The sequence below is a fragment of the Triticum urartu genome, chromosome 1, assembly GCF_003073215.2.
Source record: "Triticum urartu cultivar G1812 chromosome 1, Tu2.1, whole genome shotgun sequence".
Classification (NCBI taxonomy): Eukaryota; Viridiplantae; Streptophyta; class Magnoliopsida; order Poales; family Poaceae; genus Triticum; species Triticum urartu.
In genome coordinates, this window is record NC_053022.1 from 110,490,629 (window position 1) to 110,518,331 (window position 27,703).

Consider the following 27,703-nt stretch of genomic DNA (forward strand, 5'->3'; position numbering starts at 1 on the left):
GCAAAGTGCAATGTGCTATACTATTTGTCAGAATCAGTTCACTACGTTTTTCAAAAAAAAAATTACTACGGGTTGTAGTATAATATAAGGTGGTGTTTATTTTATTTATTTATCAAATTCCACTAGTTTTATAAAAGCTTTATGGCGGCTGATAAATGTTTCCCTTAAAAAGGGCCGCTACAAGAGTATATAATACACACACCCCTGGACCCTGGTCCAATTCATCAAATCCAAATCTCAGAAAAGAAAAAGCCAGCACGAGGCCAGGCCGTGCGCCTCCTCTCCCAGACTCCCTCGCTCGAACGAGCCCGCGCGGGCGCCCGCCGCCGCCTCTCCCGTCGGCGACCGCGGTCAGCCGGCCGGAGCCGGACGGACGCCGCCGCCCCTCCCGTCGGCCGCCGCCGCGTGCAGCGCTCCGCTCCAGGTTCGTGTTCGGGTAATATCCTCCTGACTGACCTCTGCAGCGCCCGCTGTCCGACTCCTCTCTCTCTCTCTCTCTCTCAGTCTTCTTTGATCCCCCGTCTGCCATTTGGACCGAGGAAGAAGGCGCAGTGACGTCAGGGAATCAGGCCGCTTCTCCCGGTGGACTGCCCAGAAAACCCCGGCTCTGGTGGCCCGCCCGCCCGCAAATGCCCAAACCCCCAGGTAGGTGGAGCGCGGCGCCCGAACCCCGAGACGGCTAGAAATATTCTTCCTTACCTTTCCGCAGGTGTTCGTCCGACTCTGAACCGGTTAGGATTCAGAGAGAGATTCTCTTTAGTTTACCGTTCTCCGTGCCGCCCTCCTCCTCTTCGTCTCCGTGCCGCCCTCCCCCTTCGCTCTCCCTCGCACGCAGATTGCTGCGCCGGCGGCGTCGGCACCCTCTGCCGCTCCTGGGATTCGACTAGGGGCGGGTTGGTTCCGTCCTTCGCAGGTGAGGCGCCCCGGCTCTGCCTCTCCGTGGAGGATTTTTCGTAGGCTATTTTGTTTTCTGGCTTGGACTTCGATCCTGTATTTATTTTCCTATAAACCCTCTTCGGATCAACCGAACCGTGCTGTCAAATTCCTGTTAATTCGTTTCCTGTGTCCAAATTCCGTAGGAATTCCAGTGTCCAATCTGACCACATTCTCGTACTCATTCACGTTTCTCCTGTAAATTGGTACTGGTTGTCAGTTCGTGCCGATGGCCCGTTTGCTCCGGTTTTGCTATCAACTGTCCGATTTGATACGAGTGCCTGGGATTGAGATGCGATTCCTGTTTCCGTAGCAATGCCTGTAGCAGTTTGCTGTTCCATCAAACTATTTCTTCCTGTATCAATGATTTAGATTAGATTCTGTTCCTTTTCGTGTGTCATCATCTACTTCTGTCAGTACATGACATTTTCTATGTGTTCGTTCTGCAGGATGGAGGAGCCAAATGCTGAAATGGGAATGCCAACCGGGGAGCTGAAAGGCATCACATTCTATCTCATGACCAATACAGAGATGGTAAGCTTTTGCTTTTTGCCCCCGAAAAGAGGAATATACTTAAAGCTGATGTGCATTTCCAGGAAAAGTCAAGCAGCGTGAGCATTGTAGAACCATCTGATGTCAGTAGTGCCAAGTTGGGACTACCAAATGGGGCACCACAGTGTGAGACTTGCGGAGCGCAGAGTGTGCGTGAATGTGATGGTGAGTAATATTAAGCATTCAGCATCAAATTTATGTGGTTGTTCCTAATCCAAAATAAATTGATGTGTCCAAATTTTAGGTCATTCTGGCGTGATTAAGCTGCCAGCAACTGTGTTCAACCCGCATCTATTCGAGGAAGTTGTTCAGTTACTGAATCAGATATGTCCTGGCTGCCACACTCCAAAGCAGAACAGAGATTCAAAGGTTTGTAATAGCCAGATTAACCTACTTCATCCTGATTTACCAATTTATTCTCTTTAATATTTTAAGGGTATCATACCTTATGGGTCATAGCGCCTCTGGACAATAAGGTCCTTGTTAAAAAACTCTCATTGTTGATCTGCTGAACTAATGTCATGGTGCTAAGTCCTGCATACAAAATAAAAGTCCATAAAACAAATATCGGTACTGCTGTCATAGCTAGTGCATCTTTTCCCATGCCTAACGTATCTTTAAACAAACTTCTGCAATGTGGAAACTAAGCTTTATACTGATTACTAACATTTTATTTGTTTGAACATTTGGAATTTGTGAGACAAGATATTTACATTTCAAAAGCACATCAGAAGATATGTAGGCATTGCAATACATAATATAGAAACTATGCATGCAGAAGCATATCTCGTTTTTGGTATACCGGGTTGGTTCATATTTATTCCTCTAACATGTTGATTTTTGTTGTCGAAGAGGTCGGATGGGGCAACAAGTCAAGCAACTTGCAAGTATTGCTCAGTAAGTGCATGTTCAACGTTTGGGCCTGTAATTCTGCCCTATCATATTAAACCTTGACCCTTTTTTGCTGAACAGAAGGATGGCACTAAACAATACCCCGATGTAATCTTTAAGACACTGACAAGCCCAAGAATGACACTGTCCAAGGCTAAACTTCAACGGGATCCTAGCGTTATGGACAAAATTTCGCTTACTGCAGAAGTTGCTGACAGAGTGACTGATTCAGCTGAAGTTCTTCCCCTGGACTATTGGGATTTCGTACCTCATCACCACCCCCCTCAATCAAATATGACCAAGATATTACTGTCTCCATACCAAGTAAGTACTCCCTCCGATCCATATTAATTGTCACAGCTTTAGTACTCCCTCCGATCCATATTAATTGTCGCAGAGTATTTGCTATTCAGTAACATTAGTCTGTTCTGTGTTGGCTTGCAGAGCAGATTTGGTTTTGCTGCAGCATCGTTTCCTGTTTCTTCTTTTGAGAAAAATGTTCTATATTATTGGCTGACAATTCATCAACTTTGTCCCTGCCATATTTTTCTCAAAGCGTCAAGTGTATGGAATTATAAGACAATTTAAAGGGGATTTTGGGTTGCTTGTGTTGTTTTGAATATTTTATAACATGCAGAAAACAAAACACAACAAACACTATGTGATCCAGAAATATGATATATCATTATTATTATCTGGCAAAATAGTTTTGCATGAACATTAAGGCAATACACTTGGTCCACGATGATGCGTTACCAACTCTCTGCATAAAAGTGGATGCAGAATGTCCTCATAGGGTGTAAATTGACTCATCCACTTTTCAGTGAAATTATAATGCACCTCTAGTTTTGTTCAGTGGACGATGTGTGGATGAAAAATATAATTAAGTGATAAGGGAAACTGGGCCAATGCTATTTTCTCAAAGCTTCTTTTGAAAGGTGGTATGCATATTCTTGTAGGCCACTGCACTGGTATTGCTATGCTACAGCGCATTTCTTTCAAAAGTAAATGGCAAGCAACCGACCATATAATTTTAAAATATTTCTTATGGTTACAACCTTATTTCCTTTATCGTATTTGCAGGCCTCTCACATATTGAAACAACTTGATCCTGAGCTATTTAGCCGGTTTGCTTCAAGGCCGGAGCTAATTTTCCTGTCGTGTTTGCCGGTCACTCCTAACTTCCATCGCGTGCGGAGTTGCCCTATGGGTTTTCAGATGGCCCTCGCCTAGCTTATGTAAGTGCTAGACCTCTCTGGTGAACTTCATACCAAAGATTATTTTCTGTATCATCCCTTCAACGTTTTCTAACAATTTTCCCCTTAAATGCTTTTGTTAAATGCAACCAAATCCTCTGTATGGTGTAAGGACTTACATCTGATAGTGAGTCAACAATAAATCATGTAATCAACGAGAGAACCTAGGCTAGTCTTCCTACATCTAATTAAATGATTCATCATTACTCTGTCTAATATACTCTTACACAATTCTGTTGCCAAAGCAAGGCAGTATTCTCTCTGGTTTCCTTATAGGTTTGTTGAGCATGCTTGTTTTATTGTGGTCTGATGCACATACTTGGTGCATTTTCTGGGCTGTGTTGGTGTCGTAATTATGGACTTATATGTTTTTTCATTCCATGTTTGGACTTAGGATGACCTGACAAAAGCTTACAAGAGGACGGTTGATGTCGGTAGGAAACTTGATGACTTGCGTCAGCATCCACAGTTCAGTGTTCTTGCAAGTTCACTTGTCACAAGCCGAGTTGTGGAGTGCCTCAAATTGTCAAAGGCAAGGGAGCTGATATCTTGTTTTATTGCAGTATCGATGTTGCATGATTATATGTCTTTCTATTGCAATATCCGCATAGCATGATCCACATTATCCAGATTTGAATTTCCCTATTTTTGTCAGTTTTACTAAAATTATACACTGTCAGAGCCTCCCTTGCAGTTTTCCGGTCAAGTTCTCCTGTTGTATTGTCAGATCTGTAGATACTCAACAAAAAAAAATTAAACCAAAGTCTGTACTTCATAACCTCAACCCCACACACACTTGTGCGCGCAACACTTCTCTGTCGTAATCCAGTAAAAGGACATGTTAGCTTATTTTGATGCGGCTCTTAAAAAGCATCATAACAGTCCTTTTAATATGGTTAGATTAGGTGTATTTTATTTGAAGCAGCTCTTGTTTATTTTGTTCCCACTCACACATATGGAGTTATGCATTTGACAGTATTATATCTGGTTCCCATTTTTGTCCATCCCTTTTCCATTAATTGCTTTCCATCTCCAAACATGCACTCAGTAGTTGACTTGCACCATATGATATTCAAATTGTTCTGGCACTTTACCTGATTGTAGTGGAGAATAGCGCATACACCAATCTTCCACCTTGATATGTTGCCCTCTGTAAACAGATTAAACACAACCGACAAAACATAGCTGTTTCATCTAGTCCCCTCCAAGTTTAATTCGGTTAATTTCGAAGGATGAGTATCGGGTTCAGTGAAAGAAAAGCTGTTTGTTTTTGTTATTATTCAAAACAAAGAATTACCAATATGTAGTTTGAGGTGGCATTGTGATTATTGCTTATGTCATATGCTTTCACTTGCTTGATAACATTTTTATTTATTTGCAGTTACACTCTAAAAAGACAGATAAGGAGTCATCAACAGACACACATGGAATGAAATGGTTGAAGGATGCCATTCTCAGCAAACGGTCCGATAATGCTTTTCGGGGTACTATGGTCGGTGATCCGAAGATTAGATTGCATGAAATTGGCATCCCTGTGGATTTAGCTTCGAACTTGTTAGTTTCTGAGCATGTGAACTCCTACAACTTTGACAGCATAAATTCGAAGTGCAACTGTTACCTTCTTGCCAATGAAAAACTAGTCATTAAGCGCAGTGGAAAGACAATTATTGTTCGGAAGCCAAATCAGCTGGTAATTGGTGACACTGTGCACAGGCTGTTGCAGGATGGTGACCTTATTCTTATCAATAGGCCACCGTCAATACATCAACACTCCGTTATTGGACTCTCTGCAAAATTACTCCCAGTTCAGTCGGTACTTTCAATCAACCCACTCTGTTGTGCACCACTCGCGGGAGATTTTGATGGGGACTGTTTGCATGGATATGTCCCACAGTCCATACAGTCAAGAGTTGAGCTTGAGGAGCTAGTTAGTTTGAGCCACCAACTATTGAACGCGCAAGATGGGCGAAGTTTGGTGTCATTAACACATGACTCTCTAGCTGCAGCATATCTGTTAACAAGCTCAGAGGTTTTACTAAAGAAAACTGAAGTTCAGCAATTTCAAATGTTATTATGCCATCCACTCTCGCCGACACCAGGGCCAGCAATAATGAAATCTATACACTCTCATGGTCCACTGTGGACCGGTAAGCAGTTGTTCAGCATGCTGCTTCCGTCTGATATGAGTTTCAGCATTGAGCCTAAGGTACACATCATAGACGGTGAAGTTCTTGCCTGCCCATCTGAATCTTTTTGGCTGCAGAATAGCATATCTGGCCTTTTTTCCGTCATGTTCAAACAATATGGCGACAAGGCTCTTGAGTTACTCTCTTCTGCTCAGGATGTACTATGTGAGTTTTTAACCATGAGAGGTTTAAGTGTCAGTCTTTCGGATATCTATCTGTTCCCAGACCATGACTCGAGGAGAAAACTAGCTGATGGAGTTAATCTGGCATTGGATGATGCTGAAGAGGCTTTTCGTATTAAACAGATATTGCTAAGTCCAGATTCCATATCGATTCTGAAATGTTATGACGACTGTGCTGATTTATCACAATCTTATGAACAGTCCAATTTCATTCAGAGCAATCTGCCAATTATAAAATCTTCAATCATGGCGTTTAAGAGTGTATTCAGTGATCTTCAGAAGATGGTTCAACAGCACACAGCCAAAAATAATTCAATGATGATGATGACTAATGCAGGAAGTAAGGGTAGCATGTTGAAGTTTGTGCAACAAACTGCATGCGTCGGTCTTCAACTTCCAGCAAGCAGATTCCCCTTTAGAATTCCATCGGAACTCTCATGTGCCAGCTGGAATAGGCATAAATCTGAGGGCACGGGTGAATGCTTGGGAGGCCAAAACTTGTATGCTGTGATCAGGAATTCCTTTGCTGGTGGTTTAAATCCATTGGAGTGTCTTCTTCATTCGATATCTGGCAGGGCAAACTTCTTCAGTGAGAATGCAGATGTTCCCGGGACTTTAACAAGAAAACTAATGTATCACCTGAGGGATTTATATGTTGCTTATGATGGGACTGTTAGAAGTTCTTACGGGCAGCAGATAATGCAGTTCACTTATGATACTGCTGAAGACATGTGCAGTGATCGCAATGTGGAAGGTGAACTTGGTGCCCCTGTTGGTTCATGGGCTGCTTGTTCCATTTCAGAAGCTGCATATGGAGCTTTGGATCACCCAGTGAACAGCTTGGAGGAATCTCCTCTCATGAATTTGCAGGTTATGCTCTTTTACTATATTGTTTCACGGCCAATGATTATTGTGATGTCTCTTTTCTTTCTTCTGATACTACTTTAACATTAATTTCAGGATGTATTGAAGTGCCAGAAGGGTGGTACTTCTATGGATCATGTTGGTTTGCTTTTCCTGTCAAAGAATCTAAAAAAATATAGATATGGTTTGGAGTATGCATCGCTAGAAGTTAAGGATCATCTCGAGCCAGTGAACTTCTCTGATTTGGTTGACACCGTCATGATCCTGTCAGTACATTTGAATCATCTTTTTCCTATCACTTCACGTTGAAGTACTTTTTAATTAATTAATATTTTTTGCATTTTGTTTTGCAGATATGGGGGATGTGGTATAGAGTCAACAAAAGGAAGCGCATGGATTACTCATTTTCATCTAAGCCAGGTCTTATTCTTTCGAAGTAACCACACTTCCTATTTTATAAGGGTCATTAAGCTGATGTCTTAAATAAATATTTAAACTTGTACGTACATGCAGGAAATGATGACGAAAAAAAGATTGGGACTAACACTTGTTGTGGAAGAGCTTACAGAACAATACAATGCCAAAAGAGACAAGTTAAACTTCCCTAAAGTTTATATTTCAAAGGGGTAAGTTCAGAAACTATTTGGTTCCCATGAAAAAAATGTTCGAGTTAAAATTAGTATTTATATGTCTCTCTGTTTCTTTTTGTCTAACCACTAATTTGGTGTGCCAACTGCTTCCATGTTCTCGCTAGCGTGAAAATGAAGATACAGTATATGCCCTGTTAATATACTCAACTCTCCTTTCTGCCCTCGCTCTCAGCGTGGTAATTTTTCGAGAAAACGCAAAGGAATCTTTGCGTTTCATTTCACTGAAAAGATGGGGGAGAGTACATGCCTCCTAGGAGGTGATAATTACAGGATCTTAGCGCCCAATCAGTGGACTTCCCAGGAGGCGTGGTAATTATCACTAACATTCATGGCAACATATAAGTTAGATTCTGCTGATGTTTACCAATCAGGGGATAAACATTTTGGTGTGTATGCTACAAAGTAATTGTATTTCAGAAGCATCAGTTTATAGTGTGTGCTTCATTTCTTTGTCGAAATGATGTCATGAAGGGTAAATACCGCTGGGAAGATGGTCAGGCGGCTGTTTGGGAGAGGGATTAGATTAGGGATTGCGAGGATGAGGTAGCGACAGATAGGTCGTAATTCTTCTTGCTTGATCATTCATCTCAAGGTCTCAAGGGGTCAAGTAACAACCCAAGCTAGGCAACAAACTGAACATCTTTTCCCTAGTTGGTGTAAGGCTTGACTTAAGGGATATCTTCTCCTTAGTTGATTACTAATTCCTAGTTAATAATACTATTCCCAAACTTAAAGATAACACAATTATATCCCTTAGTTGGAGCCAGCTAGGGCCGTCCGTACCTAGCATTTGGGTGACCAACCCACACGACAGTGTCAACCTAGCAACCTTTTTTCTCTCCAAATACTAGATTTTAATCTATTCATCATATAGTATTGGTCTTTTCTGGAACACCTAGTTTGCGTCATTTCGTTAAGGAAAACAATAGCTGTTCATGGTAGCAATTGAACTATTCAAGATACAATGCTGTTATCCATTGATGGATTACCTCACATCAATGTTAGACCAAACCAGCAACAATAAATGAGTTATCATTCTTATTTTGGAGAATTTGACATCTTGATATAGTTAAAATTACCACAACAAAATACTACCTCTGTACCAAAATATAAGACTTTTTTGTAGACTAAACTAGCCTACAAAAACGTCTTATATTTTGATACGGAAGGAGTAGATATTTTGTATTAGAGGAGCAACTATATAGTACAAGAGACTTGAAATACAAGGAAGGAAATCTAGACTAATACAGACACATAGACTAATACTAATACTACTAAACAGTTTTTATCTAAAAATTTACATTGTAGTTAAATCCAACTATTGCATTGCCTGCCTAAGTGATATATACACATCAATATTTCAACAAACATGTCAGGCATTAGATGTGAGGTGAATTGTAGGCTATGAAGTGCTTATGCATGTTATGCATTATGCGAATGCCTACTTTACTTTTTCTCTTTGAGCTTCTGCAATATATATTTTGACATGTAATACTTCTACCCTGCAGCAAATGTTCTGCTGACAATGAGTGCGGTAACAGGCAGACTTGTTGCATCACTGTGGTAACACAGGATGATTCAAACTCTATGTCTCAATTGGACACTATCAAGAAAAGGGTGATTCCAAACCTCCTGGCCTTACTAGTGAAAGGTAATTATGGTTCGATAGATTTTCCGAAACATGTTTTCTATATTTGTGCTAAGGAACTCCTTACTTTACTAGATCGAGTTGTAGAACATATAATTTTATTTTTCTAAGTTTCATGGTACAAAGGTAAAGTTGTTTTCGCTGCAACTTGTATGATTCAGTCTTCTGATGTTCTCATAAATTTGAGGACCCGTTATGTGACTTCTATGTTTCAAATACCACATGCTAACTTGATTCCTTCAGTACAGAACATGCGGATTATATTTGATGCACAATACTTGTTTTCCTTTGCAGGATTTTTGGAATTTAAGAAAGTTGAGATCCAGTGTCAAGAGGACAGTGAACTTGTTGTGAAAGTTGTTATGTCTGAGGAGCATTGCAAGAGTGTTAAGTTTTGGGCTACTCTACAAAAGTCTTGCATAGCAATTATGGAGTTGATTGACTGGGAGCGGAGCCGGCCAGGGAGCGTATATGATATTTTCTGCTCATATGGCATAGACTCAGCGTGGAAATACTTTGTTGAAGTATATATTTTCTTCTCTTTGTTTTGATTTTCACTTCTCTAAATATTTGGGTCAAATTGTTTTGAAGCCTGATTGCCAATGATAATTTCTTCTATAGCATTTGATGTTTCCTCATTCCTTGTGCAGTCTTTAAGATCAAAAACTGATGATATTGGAAGGAATATTCGCCGCGAACACTTGCTGGTCGTGGCAAATTGCCTGTCTGTAAGTGGGCAGTTCCATGGACTAAGCAGTCAAGGTTTGAAGCAACAACGGACTCGATTATCAATCTCATCTCCATTTTCTGAAGCTTGTTTTTCTGTGAGTAATTTAGGCTTCTTCTTTACTACAAGATTTTCCTTTTTAAAGTTCGGTGAACAAATTCTTATTTGATGTCATGTTCTGCAGAGGCCTGCACATACTTTTATAAATGCTGCAAAGCAGTCTTCAGTGGACAATCTCTGTGGTACTGTAGATGCAATGGCCTGGGGCAAGGAGCCTTCTACTGGGACATCGGGTCCTTTCAAGATTATTTATTCTGGGAAGGTGAGTATTGTAACTACTGTCAAATTTAGGCGCATGCTTTTTTAGGGGCATTTCATTGTACTCCCAAAAATGAAAAAAGTAAAAGCAAATTGAGGCCTTCATATACAACTGCCCTCTACTCCACTGCTATAGATTCATGCATTTAGTTTTTGTGAGCATAGTGCCAGATATATTTTCCCAGATACCTGTCTGTGATCAGGCTGTGGGATGCTTGAACTGCCTGTCTCGTGATGTTGGGATTATTTTGTAACCAGTGATTTAATCTTGGCCAAGTGATAAATGGATAAAAATACGCTTTCTCCTTACTGTACTCGATGCATATACATATGTTTAATTCGATGCTAACATTTAACTTTTTCTGCAGGCGCATGCACCCATACCAAATGAGAACATCTATGACTTCCTAAATAGCCCTGAAGTTCGGCAAGCGCCGGGCGAAGCTTTCTTGAATGGTAGCACCATATCTGTGGAGCAAGATTTTCTTGTTGCTGCAGTTGGTATATGGGACAGCATTATTGATATGCGCACTTGCTTGCAGAACATGCTACGAGAGTAATGCCCCCATCACTATCCATGGAATTGTATTGTGCATAGTAGTTTTATCCCATTTGAAGTTTTATCTTGATTACCCTCCTATATGATACCATGTTTTACTTGCATGAAGGTACCAATTAAATGAATGTGTTGGGGAGCTAGATAAATCACGTGTAATCGAGGCCCTGAGATTTCATCCCAGAGGGCGTGAAAAGATTGGTGCTGGAATAGAAGATATAAAGGTAATATAAATGTGTTTCTGTTTTCCTCATAGCTTCGTCATTCTACAATTCTACTGTTATGAATGTAGCTAACTATAGATGAATGTATTAATAGGAATTCTATTGTTTCCCAAAATAATAGGATTGATTTTCTTACATCTTTGTCTGCATCTGTTTTTCATTTGGTATATGTGCTAATATTCTCGGTGCTAACATGCGAATGTGCTAATGAGCTGTCCACTTAATGTGAAAAAGGATTGTGTTCATTTAATTCCATCTCAAGGTTGCTACCCTTACCAGCTTTCGTAGCATTGTTGTGTTCCCAAGGTTGCATGAACAACAATCTTTTCCCTCTGTTCATATTGTTCAATCTGACGGTATCTATTGTGTTACATCCCTGTTTTGGTACCTATGCTTGTTGTAAATATCGTAGCCAACTATTTTGCAGTGCATTATGGTTACTCTTGAATTCTAGCATATTGTTACCCTGAGATGATGTGGTGTGTGCTCCTCGCAGATTGGACATCATCCTAGTCACCCAGGAACAAGGTGCTTCATTATGGTACGGGATGACGGCACAACTGAAGACTTTTCTTACAAGAAATGTGTCCAGGGTGCCGCGGATTCTATCTCGCCTGAGCTCGGACGTTATGTAGAGAGGATACTACGGAACAGAGCAGTTTCGTCATAATGTTAGCACTGTTGCCGTTTCATCTAGTTCAGTTCAGACCATAGGTAGAGAGCATCTGATGTTTTGTCGACAAGGAGCTGTTGAACAGTAGGTAGAGAGCATCTGATGTTTTGTCGACAAGGAGCTGTCGAACAGAAGTGGACGATGGTCAGTTATCCTAGAGAAGAGTGAACTGCTGATTGGCGAAGATGCCGTGCTTCTTCGCCACCCTTCTGGTAGGAAATGAACATGTTGTCTTGTAGGGCGATGCCATTCTTTTGTTGTACAACCCTTCTTCTCTTTGGCATTAGCATCTGGATATGTTGGAAGGAAACTCCGTCGTGAACCCTGTTTGTATGTAGAAATTTTGGCCCAAATTTCTGGGTGCTCATTTTATCCACCTTTCAGAAATTTTGCTGCCATGGTTCCGGCACTTGTTAAGAGGTGACGGTGAGGTTTCTTGGTGCAGCTAAATCTTGGCTCCCGTGGTTTTTACGGTGAGGTTTTTCTCCATGACGTTTGTTACAAGGAGAGATGAGTGATGATTAATGCTGGGCAAAGGGGAGAAGGCCAGCGCGGCGCAAGGGCAAGGACAACTTCTAGGGAGGCGACGAGAATGAGCTAGTACGATCGGCAATGCTGCCTGCCCTTGGGAGCAAAGGGGGAGGCGGGGTTCCATGAGGAGCGCGCAAGGGGAGCCACTTGTGAAGGCCACAGCAGGGGAAGGAGGAATGAAGGGCAGCTAACTAATTAGAGATGCAAAACTCGTTTTCCGGAACACAATTAAAATGCTAAAATAATAAAGGCCATTCATCGAGAAGTTCTCAAGTTGAACTTCCTGTCCCTCTCTGAGGTGACACGGGGGACCCTAGCTTCCCTCCCTCCGGCCCCTTCTCCCTTGTTGCCGTGGAGGAACATTGTCAGGAGAGGCCCGAGCAATGCCGATGGCAACGGGCCATCTCCTGGATGCGGCTCTCCCCCGGCGGCGGCGGATTTCTTTGCGGCGAAGCACGATGAAGCCGATGGCGGCCCTGCTCGGTGGCGGTGGGGCAGGCTCCATCTAGTGGTGCTGCCGCGGCCGCCAGGGGCTCTAGGTCACACGTTCTAGATCTAGGTGGGCTTGTGGGGTTGGTCTGTGGTTACCGGTAGGCATGATGATGCCGAGTCGCAGTGGCTACTGGGCACCGCGGTGGTGCTAGCAGCAACAATGTTAGCCCGGCGTGGTGGTGCCAGCCGTTCTGGCGGTGGTGTTGGTCGAGTGTGATGACACGGCTTCAAGGACGAGGTGATGTACTGGCAACGGAGTGAACCAACATGGGCAGGGATGCAAGGGCGGGTCCATGCGGATGAAAGTCTTGCCCATCTACGTTGGTGCCAACAGCGATGACGCCCGTGGGTGTCGTTCCCCCTTCTTGGAGGCTTCATTGTGGTGTGTCGGCATCTCGCTCTCTCTCACTTGGTTTGTTTTCTCCAGGTGAAAGCTTATGTTCGGATCCAGAATGACGATGGCGGCACCCTCGACGCCATCCCTCTGTTTGGAGCATCGTATTTGGAGACATGGCTTGGAGGTTCTAAGTTGCGTTCCTATGGTGCGCGCTGCTGTTATGGACCGTTCTCAAGGGTCTAGGGGCGCTAGCTATGTACGGGTGAGTCCAAGATGATGACTTTCTCGTAGTTGTCTAAGTCCCACCACACACTACCGACTCTTTTAGGCCTTTCAAGGGGTGGCTGGTGCGTCGGCAAGGATAGTTCTTTGAAGTTGTTGCTCTTTGGAGATGGCCGGTGTTGGTTGAGATGCGGCTTTAATGGCCAGTTTAGGATATGATCTTGTGTGTTGTGGTTGTAATGTGCGCGTTCAAGCTGGAGGGGAGTTTACTTCTCACTGAGGTGTGATGGGAGTTTGTCTATAATTCTTGTATTTTACATCTATCCTCTCTAAAGCTAAGGCACACAGTTTGCATGCTCCTGAAAAATAAATTCTAAAATAAGGAAGCACCTAGGGAACAACTGCCTTGGGAAAAAGTTTTTCCTAATATTGGATTGAAATCTAGCAGCCATCACCATATCTTCCTCCTCCAATCTACCCTCTTCCTCCGGCGGCGATCCGCGTTGTCCCCGTCTTCGGCGAGGTCTCGATAAGCCCTTGATGGCATCCTCGTGTCGAGCTTTGTTGTTGTTCAATCCGAGAGTCGGACAAAACGAAAAGCACATCCACCCCCTCGTGTGCGTCAGTGGCTAGCCACGTCGCATTGGTATCACCATTGATAGAAAGTCACCTCCTATTGAAAGAATAAATGAGACACCAAAACCTCAACCATGGGGTTCGAACCATGGGAGGTTAGGGGTACAACCGCCCTCTTAACCATCAAACCACTAGTTGGTTCTCTGACTAACCCGATTTCTATTCTCAGGTAACTGAGAAATAGCAAACCCGCCAAAATAAACATTTATTTCGAAACAAACATCACATAAGAGTGAATAATTGTCCTGTCATAGTGATTCGTAAACAAATACTAGCAACCAAAATTTCCATTGTAGCATCATATACCGGATGTATATATGTATGTATACATATATCAAAGTCATGTATACATATTTACATCATCACGTAAGTAGTACGCACTCACGCAAGTTCACAACAATTAACGAATAAACCAATAACCATTCCCACCCGTATAATTAACCCCTACGTATTTCATACTTCTCCAAAACGCCGAAAGAGAAAGAAAGAAAGAAATGACCCCCAAAATCGAAAAAAATACACAATTTGTATACGTACGCGGGTACCTATACTGGTATGCGTGTACATGTATCTGTTCTGCTCGACACGACCTATATAGTAGAAATGGATAAATAATCAAGAGTCTTTGGTGTGCTCCAGCACGTCGACCATGAGCTGCATCGCCTTCACCTGCACCTGCAGCCGCACGATGTAGTCGGCGGCGCGGAACAGGAGCTCGTCCACGCCGTCGTCCTCCGCCATGTCGTCGCTGCGGTGATCGCCGCCGCTAGGGACGAGCCGCCTCAGCGCTTCCATCTTCCTCCTGATGGCCTCCACGCAGCGCCGCCGCCCGGCCGTTGTCCTCGTCGTCTTCCTGCCGCTCCTTCTCTTGGTATTCCTCGGCGACGACTTAGGAGCCACGGCGGAGTATGCCGGCCCGCTCCTCGCCGTCGTCGCCATGGCGGTGGCGGCGCTGCAGTAGATGCTGGCGTGTGCAACCATGGCGGATCTCGATCGCTCGCGACGGCTACTGCTTGGGATGTGAGAGGGAGGGAGACAGAGAGGCAAGTGCGCTGCGTACGTAGAGTGGCTAGAGGAGATGGGTCGATGAGGGAGATAATGCAGCTGGTGGCTGAGTATGCATGTGTTGGAACATGGCGAAAGGGGTGCCATATATATAGGAGAGGAGAGGCCGCGTTGGAGCTGCTAGGTTGGAAGGGGTGAGCTATGTGGGGGAATTAGGTGTCAGAGCATAAAGAACCCATGTTGTGTCCTGTGATTAAGCATGCACATGCATCAAGCATAGCTAGATCATATACGTATATTTATGTGGATCATATATTCATATACTATTTTATTTCTGTGATGCTAGTGAGAGAGTAGGGGTGGCAGCATGTTGGCATGCATGGGAGGTATTGCTTGAAGGAGAGGGCATGCATGCATGTTCCTCCTAACTCAAGGCCACATGCCACCACATGATATATCTTAAACAACAAACATTTCTGATCTTCTCGTCCATCCAAACACAGGCAGACACCTCTCATGCATACACCACCAACCAACCATGCATGCACTCCTTTTATGATCTCCTCATCAGAACACCCTGTATCCCCCCCTCCATTGCATGATCCTCCTCAAGGCGCCACTACCATGCATATGCATGCATGCATGTGTGATGTGTCAAGGGCCCACATGCACCACACCACTCTACCTCCCTGCCACCTCAGCAGAAGTGCATGCAGCACAAGGAAAAGGTCTCCTGCGTCATGTGCACACATACATAGTTTGCTAAGCACGATATATACTACTACATGCAATACATCTCCCTCCTCCCTATGTTAACTATAGTTAAGTACTGGTTGAGATAATGTGCCACCATGTTCCCCTCCGGGGAGCTGATCATGGTATGCACCATAGTGCCGATTTAACTAATTGGACTAATCAAATTCGTTGCACATGCATGCCATCTCCATGATTTGGGGGCCTGATTTCCTGACATGTTCTCCTCTTTTGACATATATTCTTGGGTACGGTAACGTGCACGACACCCTTGATCTTGATCTGCGCGACGATTAGAATGTTCCGCTAACACGTGTCGATATCGACAACTGTCATCCGCTGGCAACATGGAGCTTCTTGTGCCACTGCCGGCACATGTATCGGTAGGCCATGACGTGGATCAACACCTTATATGTTTATTACAAATGTGCCACTGACAAGTGTTGATCGTGCCAGCTGTGGATACATCGACCGACGATCAATTGACGGGTTAGCGCAATTTGCGGGATAAGAATTAGTGCTTAATTGCCATGATCAGTACGTTGTGCACTTTCTAGGAAGATTCCTAGAGAGATCATGGAGCAGTATAGTCTACTAGTTAATTGTGTTGATGCATTCAAGTATGACGGCAGCTGAGCATCGATGACTAGGTTCGGTCGGTTGATAGTTAATGTTAGGCATCTGATTAAGGTTAAGCGGACTGCACATGGATAAGTCAAACATACAACATAACCAAGGTCAATTATCTATGTATAAACAATATATTATGTTGTGATGTGAAAAAATGGAGTTCAGTGTGTGCTGGTACGATGGTACTTGGTAATAATAACAGTTATATGAGCAATAGTTATATTAGGGGGTGTTTGGTTCAGAAGTCCTATGACTTTTTCTAATCCCAGAGACTAATCAAAAAAGACTCCAGTAGAGTTTTTTTCTAGTCCGTGTAAAAAAAATCCTTCCTGTTTTGTTTCTAGAGACTTTTTAGGGACTTTTTCTAGTCTCTGGGACTAAAAAGTCCCTGAACCAAACACCCCCTTAATTGGATTAACTACTAATCCTGGAAAGCCAACTGTAGCTCTCCGTAAACCCTTTTCACCAAAAAAAGAACTCTCTATAAACCTACAACCTTGAGAATTCTGCTGCTGTCCAAAAAGAAGAAAAAAAAACTTGAAAACTCATTGTTCCATTACCTTGATTCAATGAGTTCATAAAGTTTTTTTTATTATGGTGGTGTGTGTGATTAGTTATATTATAATATTTCTTGAGTAATATTTAAAAGATCATCTACTAGAAAATAAACTAAATCATGGCCACTAACTCACCACTTTGTGGTAGGCAACCAAGCAATGAAATGTTGTTAGACGTGTCGCTCGCCATTGGCCGTGAGTAGTGTAAAGAGAAGGGACGGAAGGCAATCGATAGGTTAGAGGTAGAGGAGAAGATGAAAAGAAAAGAAAAACATGGATTCCAATATTGATGAGACACAGTCAAACGAAAAAGAAACACAAGTACATAACACAAAATATCTTCTATGGGACATGATCTTTTTTTTGCGGGAAGTGATCCTAATTACTGTCTATGAGGAGGGATCGATGTAATAACTCCATCTTATAGCCGGCGATAAGCTCTTTCTTTTAGTTCACACCAGAAGAATGAAATAACCGTTTATTAGATGTAGGCATTGGTGGTGGTGAAGTCATTTAATCACTTATATCCACAGAGGAGAAGTCGATGAAACTAAGTATATGAATTGTTCCTTTAATTTACTACAGGTTCGTGCCATATTCTGAGAGATGGAGACTCGATGTGCTTTTAAAATCTGTTTGATGTTGGCTTGACCATGAGATTAATCAATAATACTCTATCCGTCTGAAAAAACTTGTCCCTCAAATAAATGTATCTAACATAAATTGTTTTTTTTTTCGTTGATAACCCAATAGCTTTGTATTCGACTCAAAAATTCAAGTTTGTAATCAACGAAAGAAACAAAGAGCATTTTTCCCCCAAGGGAAGAGCAGTAAGAGAGCCAAGAGAAAAACAGACAGTATCTTGCAGTACTCTTGCCAGGTTTCTCGGCATCTAGAACAGATCGTGGCCGTTGATCTCATGATGAACGGGTCCAGGTAATCCAGTCGTTCGCTCAAGGCCCAATGGCGAAGCAGGGGAAGCAGATATCATTCCGCCACCGCGCCTGAAGCTATGGCCGTGGCGCCGTTTCCGCCGCCGCCTCTCCTCGCCTCGCACGCCGCCGTCCGAGCCGCAGCCTCACGCGTCGTCGCATCCCGGCCTATCCGCGTCGCCGGCGAAGACTGCCACCACAACCCGCCGCAGGTCGCGGCCCTCCGGCGCGGCGACTGGGTGAAGCTCATCTGCGGCGCCAGCTTCGAGGTACGGCATACTGGAACCCCGTCGCAAAATGCCTCCTGGTTCCTTCACTGCACTCTCCCGCCGGAGCTGCGACGTTGTGTTATTGCTTATTTAGTCCCCGTTGGCTGAGGGTTGCCTCGTAATTAAGTGAGCTCATTATACTTTAGAGGAAGGGGCTGCCCATGATGATAGATTGATGGTTTTGGTTACAGGGAGGAGAAGTGTTTTTCTATTAGCAGTATTACATAGAAATCCTAGTTAATTTAACCTGTGCAGTTCAGCTCGTGGATGTTGTTCATGTCTTCCTGTGGCTCTGGAACACTAATCTTTTAGTCCGAAGTACAGTGGAACTAGTGGTGGCGACTGGCGACGATGTAATTGATATGTTAATTACCAAACCTTTGGGGCCGGGAGTAGTTCACAAACATTATCTGTGCCTTGTAGGATGCTGCCGATGTCCGGAATCTCTCCCTTGTCTACACGCTGGCTGGAGGTATACATATTTAATTGAAAAATAATAATTCCGGGTGCAAGTTTACCATTTCGTACCAACAGCGGAATAATACTTTTAGCAACTGATGAAATATTTACATAGTGAATAAAGAACTGTTAACTGAATTACCTGGAATTCGACATTTTCTGATCAGACGTTAACGTAAATCAAATCATTAGTGAACCCAGAGACAAGCTAGTATTTCTTATAAACAATAATGCGCGTGACCGAGATAACAGAGTCATGCAATTCCATGAAGGTTCTATACATTCTTGCATTCAGCCACACATTAACTCATTTTAATTTTCCTCTTATTTGAAATGATGGGTACTTACAGTCTGTTGATTACTAAGTGAAATGTATAGGGCTTAGAACTTTGTGTTACTACAGCGATAATCTGTACATATGCATATTGCAAAGTTCATATTCATGGAGGGACTTCTGTAAGTGTGAGGGTTTTAATAGGCTTGGAAGTTATCTAATGGATAGTTCAGCCAAGTAGTTCACATCTCGATTAGAGAGTTCGACCCCGCAGGGGGACAAATTCAGGTATTTCTCACGTTTCAAAAAAAAAGGTTCACATCTCGATTAAATGGAATGTGCCACAGAAAGCATTTTACAGAATACCTTAAAGTTCTTCTTGGAAAATTGTTATATTACCGAAAAATTGTTATATTTGCTTATTTGGCATGATTTCATCAATGTACGAGGGTTTATACATAGAAGTCATGGCTCAGTTTTGTGCATGCAGTGGATTGCATTGATTGTGCAGCAGATGCATCTGTAGTCAGTGCGGTGAATGAAGGTATTGATGTAGCAGCCTCAATTGTACCAGAAGTTCAAAGGCCTTGGGTGATGGTTAGCGTTAATGATGATTGCAGAGATCTTCATTTCCGCAAAGCTGGTAAACAAAATAACGTAATCTTTATTATAATTTAATTTGCAAATGTGCTACTTCAAAATGATTGTCTTCTTTGACATTTATATTTAACTATGGTTATTTGAATTTGTAAATTACTTTACCACTGTACCTCTAATATATGTACCCAGTTTCCTGCTTTCACTAGCAGGACTGGCGCATGTCTGTTTAACTGAAGGATTTTGTAACTGCTGAAAAAAATGTCTGAAGCCATGAACTCCTCTCTGTCCATAGGATTTGATCCTGAAGATTGCCCACCGAATTGCTCAAAGCCATGTGAGAAAGTTTGTCCTGCTGATGCAATATCACTAAAGAGGGTCATGGTTGGAGAACATGCTCAGTCCGATCCAATATGTGATAAACTTGAGGTATCCATTGGTTTGGTTACTTTTTATGCTTTTGTTTTATCTCTCCATGATCTCATGTCTCGTGCAGGGTGGTGTCATTATGGAACGATGCTATGGCTGCGGTAGATGCTTATCAGTTTGCCCTTATGACAGAATAAGTGAGCACTGTGTTTTGGGTTCTTTCATTTGTTTTTATTTCAGCCATCAGGATGGTTTACATGATCTATTAAATTGAGCTGTATCTTTTTTTCCAGATAACCTTCTTTACATTCATATGTAATCTCAGCATGTATTTATGGTAACCTTATCATTCCTGTACCTTTGTCTTTGTGTATCTTATTAAAGCTACCAACTTTGGTTTAAATCATTTCAGGTGCTATGTCCTATGTACGAGATCCTGCCACGACAGCTGAACTGTTGAAAAGGAGTGATGTTGATGCAATAGAAATACATACCACTGGAAAGTGGGTTTCCTGTTCCTTGGTGTATCTTTCGTTGCTTTTTCTCTGTCATGTAGCACAGTTGTTACAATACTTTTCCTTTATTGTAGGGGAATTGGTATGTTTAGTACGCTCTGGAACAGCTTGGGTGAGTCAATCAATAATGTGAAGTTGGTCGCAGTAAGCCTCACACTCTATCTGCATGTGTGCTAGTTCTGATGCTAAGAAGTGCCACCATGTTCCTTTTTTTCATATTAAAAATCCCCCCCTGTTACTCGTATAACAAATAAGGAAGTTCATACATTTCAGGTAAGCCTGCCTAATGCTGGTGCATCAACAATTGATTTCATGAATGCAACATACACGATAATGCAGTCTAATCTGGAAGGGTATAATCTTTGGCAGGTTGTTCTCAAGAGAAAAAATTCCTAATTGCATCTTTCACATTGCTCGTATTTTTTTCAGATTGCTTTGTTCATGAACTTAATTAATAATTTTGGTATTTTCTAGGTTATGTTTTTATTTAAACTGGTAAACTGATAGCCATAAATATGTACTCCCTTTGTACTAAATCAGCGACAACTAATATGGAACGGAGTAGTTCTTTTATCTTAATTTATATATATGTAGCCATATTTTCTGTAAATTCTGTCCAATTCTCTTAATGTGATAGGAACTCCGCCGTGCATATGGTATACGCTACTGCTGATCCTCTAAGCATATCCATGCTTTTACTTTGGGCTTATTTCAGTTACTTTGATTTATGTGAGTAGTTAGATGGTCGTCCTATGAGTGGTGACATCGGTCGAGGTGCAACAAGGGAAACTGTTTCTTTTGCTGTTGATCTGACTTCAGTACAAGATAGGCCTCTTGGTAAACACATTCATTCTTAGTAATAATATTGAGTAATATCTGTGGGAATATTATTGTTCAAATTTTCTAAGTCTTTGCTGTTACTATGGTCTGGAAGGCTTTTATCAGCTGGCTGGTGGCACCAACTTATACACTGTAGATTGCTTAAAGAAAGCTGGTCTTTTCATGGCTAGGACTTTACCTGGTATTTTTTTCCCCTTATGTTCAATTCTTATCTCACAGAATACTTATGAAATTTGTGCTCACTTGGTATATGACAGTGTTCAGTAGCTGAATTATATAAAGCAACGTAAACATAGAATTTACTTTGATTCACAAATGTTTTGCTGTCCTGGGAAAACATTCCTTCTGAAAAAACTATTTCATTTTGTAAATTCAGGGACAAGAACTACTGAAAAGGTTGGTTCCCAGGAAGCTCTAATAGGAGGAATAGCTTATGGTGGCTATGCTCGCAAGGTTCGAGCTTGAACTCATCATTCCGCATCAACTCCTTTTTACATGGAAGAATTATAATGAAATCTTCAGAAATACCTTGTCATCGTGATTTTCAAGTGATGCTTTCTTCTATAATCTGATTATTCTGTTCCTATTTACCGTGCTTTGCGATCAATAGGGTAGTAAACTGAACCCAATTCCCGAAAAAAGAATGACAAAGAAGAAGAAAAGCATGGCAAGCATCGTGTTGTGTGCATGTATTTTTTTTCCTGCTTCATCATCTTCTCAGTCACTCACATTTCTTTCTGCTAATTGCAGATTGTTGGAAGAGTTCTGCGCAAAATACCATCAGAACTTGGGCGCGTACGCATCGAGGATCATCCAGGATATCTCCTAGAGGCATTGCAGGAAGCCTTGTCCTTAGTAGGCCCTGTGAAGGGTTATTCAGCTCTGGAAACATGAGTAAAAATGTCATCGCTGTGCTCTTTCCCGATCAACAGGGGTGCTGCTGCGTGGTTCGAATAGATCTTTCATAGCTGCATCCTGTTCTTTCAAGGAGTATGCCACCGATGTAGCGTCTATGGAAGCAGCCGCGGTTCTCGAGGGGCTGTGTCTTGGGGAAGAGGTAGGTATCTCAACCCTGTCTGTAGAATATGATTCACAAGAAATTGTCCAAGCTATTCTGGATCCATCAAATTACGGTGCTTCGGGGGCTGTAGTGACAGATGGCTGCCGGCAGATTATGACTCTTCGGCAGGGCAACCATAGAGCATTGTGACCGGGAAAGCAATGGCGCAAGTGCACGCGCTAGCTTGAGCAAATTACACAAGGAAATCCTCGGATTTGTGGCGAGAGAAACCTCCTGATTCTTATTCCTTAACTTGTAGATATGCTCATCGTTTAGTAAAGGTTGCCAAAGTTCAAAAAAAAACATCGGTCATTCTATACCTGGTCATCAACGCCCTGTGTAGGATTATATACTACGCTGCCATGCAGCTTGGTCATCAACACCAGACCCCAGCCACTTCCGGCACATTCGTGCCATGGACCGTCGATTGAACGCGCCCTCCACTTTGCTGCGTCGCCATCGCCACAGCTTGTCCGGTCGCGGATGTCGGCTCCGGTCACGTGCGTCAGACGCGGATCAACTGGAGCCCGCTCTCTCTTCGCCGGTATGCCTTGACCGGAGGCGACGCTGACAGATGATGGAAAGATGTTGGACATCATCCACGCCGGAGATGGCGTCGAGGACAAACAAGTGAATGATTCTCAAACAGAGCTATATACCGAGCAGCCGGGCACGTACACTCAGGGCGTGTCTGGTTGCCGTTGTAAACAGTTCCTGCATCACATGCACTTCTCCATCCAATCTGGTTGAGCAAAAACAGGCCCTAATACGCTATATGCAACTTGATTGGTTGCCTGCATCCCTAGTCTCTGCATTAGGTAATACGCAAGTGCACTTTGTTTGATTGGTTGTATTGGCCCTACCGGCACATGAACACGGCGTTTGGTTGCATACGGCGTACATATTGTGCTTACTTTATACCCTAGTTGGTGAGCTTACCCACAATGATCACACCTAGCACACCAACGCCACAACACAGCAATGGCGCCGCTAAGGTCTCTCAGCTTGGACACTTGGATCCATCGACTTCTCCACTTTCTCAGGTGGTTGTACACCTGGGTGGCAGACATCTCTTGCCCACAGAACTCGAACACCTGCTTCGCAACGGTGTTCAAGTGCACCTCCTTGAAGCCCTTGTCAGTCCTAACTCCACTAGAGATGAGCTCACACATCTTGTTCAGCACGAACGTGGACATGAACGGCTGCCACTTCATGTTGTTCGACCTACTATCCTTCTTTGCCTTTGCTGCTGCTAGCTTGAGTGCAGCGGCAGCAGCAGCAGCAGTAGTTGACTCAACGAGCACTACTGGCACATAGAGGGAATCAGACTCGAACACCTCTGAATCAGGTGCCATCTGGGCCATAGGCTGCGAGTCCTTGACAAACGATGGAGCAAACTGGCTGTCGGACACGACAAGGGCCTGACTAAGATCTTGCATCTGCGTGGTCATGTCCTACAATCGTAGCACGCATTGACAGTGAGCATAGCACACAACATACCGGACAATCTATGAAAGCAGGAGCATACATGTACATGGTTCATCACTCTCATAGCAAGCACATGTTTCATCACTATCATACTAAGCATACATGTACATGGTTCATCACTATCATAGCAAGCACATGTTTCATCACTATCACACTAAGCATACATGTACATGGTTCATCACTATCATAGCAAGCACGTCACCACCAATAGCTACAAATCACAGATATGAGCATGATTCAACACAAGCACAAGGTTCAAATTCAAACTCTACTACTAATCTAGCCTACCACATGCTTGAACATCTAGCCCTACCAGAAATTGTAACCGCATCATAGCAACCAACCATATCAGCTCACATATCAGACCACTAATCAATCATGCATCTAGATCAAACCCTAGCTGCAGCTCAGATCTAGCTAGAAGGAACAGAGAGAAAGGGGGATTGAACTCCTAGAGGCCATGGCTGCAGCTTGAGGACGAGGGGGACGGTGGTGGAAGATGAACGCCGGCCAGTGAAGGAGCTCCGACGCCGTGGACAACCGGCCGATGAAGATGCGCCGCTTACCTGCTCGTCGGTGCCGATGCACGTCAGCGGGAAAGCGCGAACGGAGGAAGAATGGTGGCGGGAGTTGGGGCGGTGAGGGAGGGGCTAAATAGGGGGTGGAGCGGCGGGAGGTGAGCTGAAATCCTCCCGCCGATTTTTCGGCGACGCGGGCGAGCTCGCGCCATCTCCCCTGCTCGCATGAGGGAAGAAGCGCGTCGCCCTCCCCTGCCTCGCCCTGGCCAGGCTCGCGAGCTACTGCCGATTCGTGTGTTGCCCCTGGGCCAGGCCTGGACGTGCTTTAAGCTTCGTGCGATGCGGGCCGCACAATGAATGCAGGAAACCAAACGGGCCAAATTCTTCCCGCCCGGGCCAGGCTGGGCCTCATGCGGGCAACCAAACACATCCCCAGTAGTCGGATCGGGCCTTGATCCGGACGATTGGCTGCCAGTGCCGACCCAAAGAAGAAGTGGTGGGGGAGAAAGTTTCAATTTTAGGAAGGACGAATTGTTGTGTGATGTTTGGTTGGCCACCGGCGTTGATCCGTTTCAAGGCACGGAGCAAAGATGCCCAACCGTTTGGTCCAATGTTCATACTTGGTTCCATGAGCACTAGAACTCCGATGCCTACCACACAGAAGCGATCTGAGATCGTACGCCAAAGCGCTCACCTATCGATGGTACACCACCCAAGAGCTGTGAGCAAGTATTGCAGCCATCTCAATATACTCATAAACCGGTGGTCAAGTAGTGCTGACGGTGTCCTGGACTAGGGGGTACTCACCACATCGTCTCCCGATCAGTTGGATTGGGTCGAGGACCCCCATGGCCGGTTACTCATAGGCCAGTTCGGACAGCCGAAGACATATACGAGGAAGATTCCAGAAGACTTGGTGATCAAGACAAGGACTCCTCTTCACCGACATATTCGACTAGGACTCTTGTTATCATAGGCCTCTGGTATGTTATATAAGCCGAGGCCAGGCTAGTCGATAGATTATGACATTATTCATCATACCCTTAGGTTTTAGACCACAACATATGATCTCGAGGTAGATCAACTCTATACTCGATACTCCAACAATATAAACAAGAGCAGGACGTAGGGTTTTACCTCCATCAAGAGGGTCCGAACCTGGGTAAACATCGTGTCCCCTGTCTCCTGTTACCCATCGGTCCATGATACACAGCTTGGGACCCCCTACCCGAGATCTGCCGATTTTGACACCGACAATGGTGCTTTCATTGAGAGTTCCGCTGTGTGATCGGTAAAGGTTCGATGGCTCGCCTGCAGATCAATTGCGACTTCGGCATCTTCGTCACCAGCTTGACTGGTCACCTTGGTTCGACCAAGAACTACGCCCCGTGTTCGGATCACCATGTTCGGACAAGGGCCTTCATCAAACATCAACTCCGATCTCTATTAAGATCATGGAGGGATCATCCATGGAGCTCGGGGGCTCAACGTCAACATTGCCCTCGAGCGACCGTGCTGTTTTTCTGGACAGCGAACTCGTATCTGCCGCCACCGCCTCCTCGAGTATCGCTTTGACAATTGCTTCGGCAAGATTGTGCTGAATTAAGTCTAAAACAATCATGCAAAATTTCATCGAGTTCCGATGAAGGAATCTCTGGCAATCTATGATATACCGAAGCCGTTTCGAATCTGGACGGGAATCTGGACAAGTTTGGAGCGTGGCGTCCAGCATCTAGCTCGGACGTCCTTTGGAAGATCCAACCGTTGGCCAGCTGCGGAATTCCTATGTCTAGCATCCCTCAAAATTTCAGCTCGATCCGACCGTTCAAACTCCGGGAAATCTCCGATGATCGCAACGATTTTCGAATCTGTTTTTTGCGCGAATACGGATCCGACCAGAATTCATGTTTTTTTATGAACGTGATATTGGACAACCTTTTTTAAGGATTTTTCTTCTATGGTATTGTGTGTTGTTTTTAAACACGTACCCATAAAATTTTAAGCCTCCTTCGAGGTAATCTTCACCATCACGCTGGTGTCAAACCAGTCCGGCAGTATTGCTCCACGGCTGCCGACCTGCGCTAGACACGTCGCCGTTTTATTGAGCCAAGCTTAGCTCCTTCGATCATCATCTCGGCAAGCCGAACAAGAGTTCGGCATCGCGAAGGATAAATCATCATCAACGTCGCTGCCCCACGGACTACACGGAGCGGGCACACCGGCATTGCCACGCGGTAGCTGCATCAAGCTAGCGTCGATCGCGTCACAAGTCTTGACCTGCGTCGGCGTCACCATGCTGGCTCTTCTTCAAATCATCATCAAACACGCCGACCTGTTTCGACACATCGGCTGACAGGTAGACTCCGACATCTTTTTGACGAGCCGCTCCAACACCTCGGCTAGACCGGGGGCTTCATCATCTCTTCGTCAACCTACTCCGGTGACTTTGGCGTCACCAGCCGACCAAGTTCGTCACGATTAGCTGGACCGAGGGCTTTGTCTCGGCAAGCCAACCTTTGCCAGCATCGCTATGCCGGCGTTTTAACACCCATCAGGCAATGGGTGTGCGGATCGAGTCCCAATGTTGGGAGTCATCTTTCTTCGGATTGCTACAATAAATAAACCAGGTGCTATTTATCCCAGTAATTTTTGTTTGTTTGGGTCTATTCTCCCCAAAGAATTATTACTCCGGTTTGTTCCATCATCTCTACACAGGCCCTGTCAAATGGCGGCCGCATTATCGACGGTCACGCGGTGGTACGGTCAGTTTCTGTATATAGTCCGGCAAACGCCGAATCCGGAACTCGGACCGACATGTGAATTCAGGCTTTTGCCACGCCTTCATCGCGTCACGCCGACGCTCTGCATCAATATTGACTTTGGTGCCAGACCACATCTCTTTAAATAAATTATTTTTGTGAAAAGCAATTATGCAAGGATTTTATATATATTTATATTATTCTTTTTGGACCGCACTATTTTATGCGTGTAGGTGATTGACTTCGACTGCGTTACGCGGTCGCTTCGGCAAGCCAACGTTGCTGTCTCAAATTGGCATGAATCGGCTTGCGTGATCATCTTGTTTGTCGTGTTGCCATACCGACGTGTTCGGTTGCCTCGGGACTTCGGCATCGCCGAGAGAGGTCTACCTCACCGAGTGTTCGGCGCACAGGCCATACTTTTTTTATTACTAACTTTGCATAAATTATTTATTATGCAACAATTTTTTTCATCATTATTACCATTATCTCTAGTTTGCACTATTTTTTGTGCACAGGTAAATGAATCGAGTTGGGTAGTGCTGTCTCCTCGGCTGGACGGGAGGTTTCATCAACACTTCATTAACCCGCACCGGGGGCTTCGGCATCACTCTACCAGCCCGCTTTGGCCATGTTATGCCACCACTTTGGAGTGCCGAGCTCTTCGCTCCGCCACCTTGGGACTGGCTTGGGGGATGGAACCTTGTCCTACATCAAGCTTGGACCGCGTCATCAATGCCGAACACATTAACAAGCTAAGTCGCTTTCATGCTCAAAACTTTCGGCTTTAAATTTTTTTC

General features: G+C 44.0%; 3 protein-coding genes across 4 annotated transcripts; 2 read left to right on the forward strand and 1 right to left on the reverse strand.

Moving 5' to 3' along the window:
* Positions 1-235: 235 nt before the first annotated feature.
* On the forward strand, positions 236-12,058 carry LOC125550894 (DNA-directed RNA polymerase IV subunit 1-like). The gene is given in 20 exon segments (XM_048714012.1): positions 236-436; positions 1,383-1,467; positions 1,530-1,650; positions 1,730-1,854; positions 2,338-2,382; positions 2,458-2,700; positions 3,460-3,568; positions 3,571-3,614; positions 4,027-4,164; positions 5,014-6,870; positions 6,961-7,130; positions 7,218-7,284; positions 7,378-7,490; positions 9,023-9,165; positions 9,457-9,686; positions 9,813-9,986; positions 10,074-10,211; positions 10,576-10,763; positions 10,876-10,987; positions 11,484-12,058. Coding segments are annotated over 19 exon segments (4,275 nt in total). The 5' UTR covers positions 236-436; position 1,383; the 3' UTR covers positions 11,658-12,058.
* Positions 12,059-14,183: 2,125 nt separating this feature from the next.
* On the reverse strand, positions 14,184-15,013 carry LOC125515833. The gene has a single exon (XM_048681359.1). The coding sequence runs from the start codon at positions 14,857-14,859 to the stop codon at positions 14,494-14,496; it is 366 nt and encodes a 121-aa protein (XP_048537316.1). The 5' UTR covers positions 14,860-15,013; the 3' UTR covers positions 14,184-14,493.
* A 2,755-nt stretch (positions 15,014-17,768) lies between these two features.
* Positions 17,769-22,206, forward strand: LOC125550904. Of its 2 annotated transcripts, XM_048714022.1 has the most exons (12): positions 17,770-18,024; positions 18,448-18,496; positions 19,248-19,400; positions 19,650-19,783; positions 19,851-19,920; positions 20,136-20,226; positions 20,313-20,382; positions 20,512-20,607; positions 20,976-21,075; positions 21,173-21,259; positions 21,455-21,531; positions 21,829-22,206. In XM_048714022.1, the coding sequence occupies exons 1-12, from the start codon at positions 17,836-17,838 to the stop codon at positions 21,970-21,972; spliced, it is 1,260 nt and encodes a 419-aa protein (XP_048569979.1). In that variant the 5' UTR covers positions 17,770-17,835; the 3' UTR covers positions 21,973-22,206. The 2 variants fall into 2 exon arrangements, with proteins under 2 accessions (XP_048569988.1, XP_048569979.1); XM_048714031.1 differs by lacking the exon at positions 20,512-20,607 and having other exon boundaries at positions 17,769-18,024.
* The last annotated feature ends 5,497 nt before the right edge of the window (positions 22,207-27,703 follow it).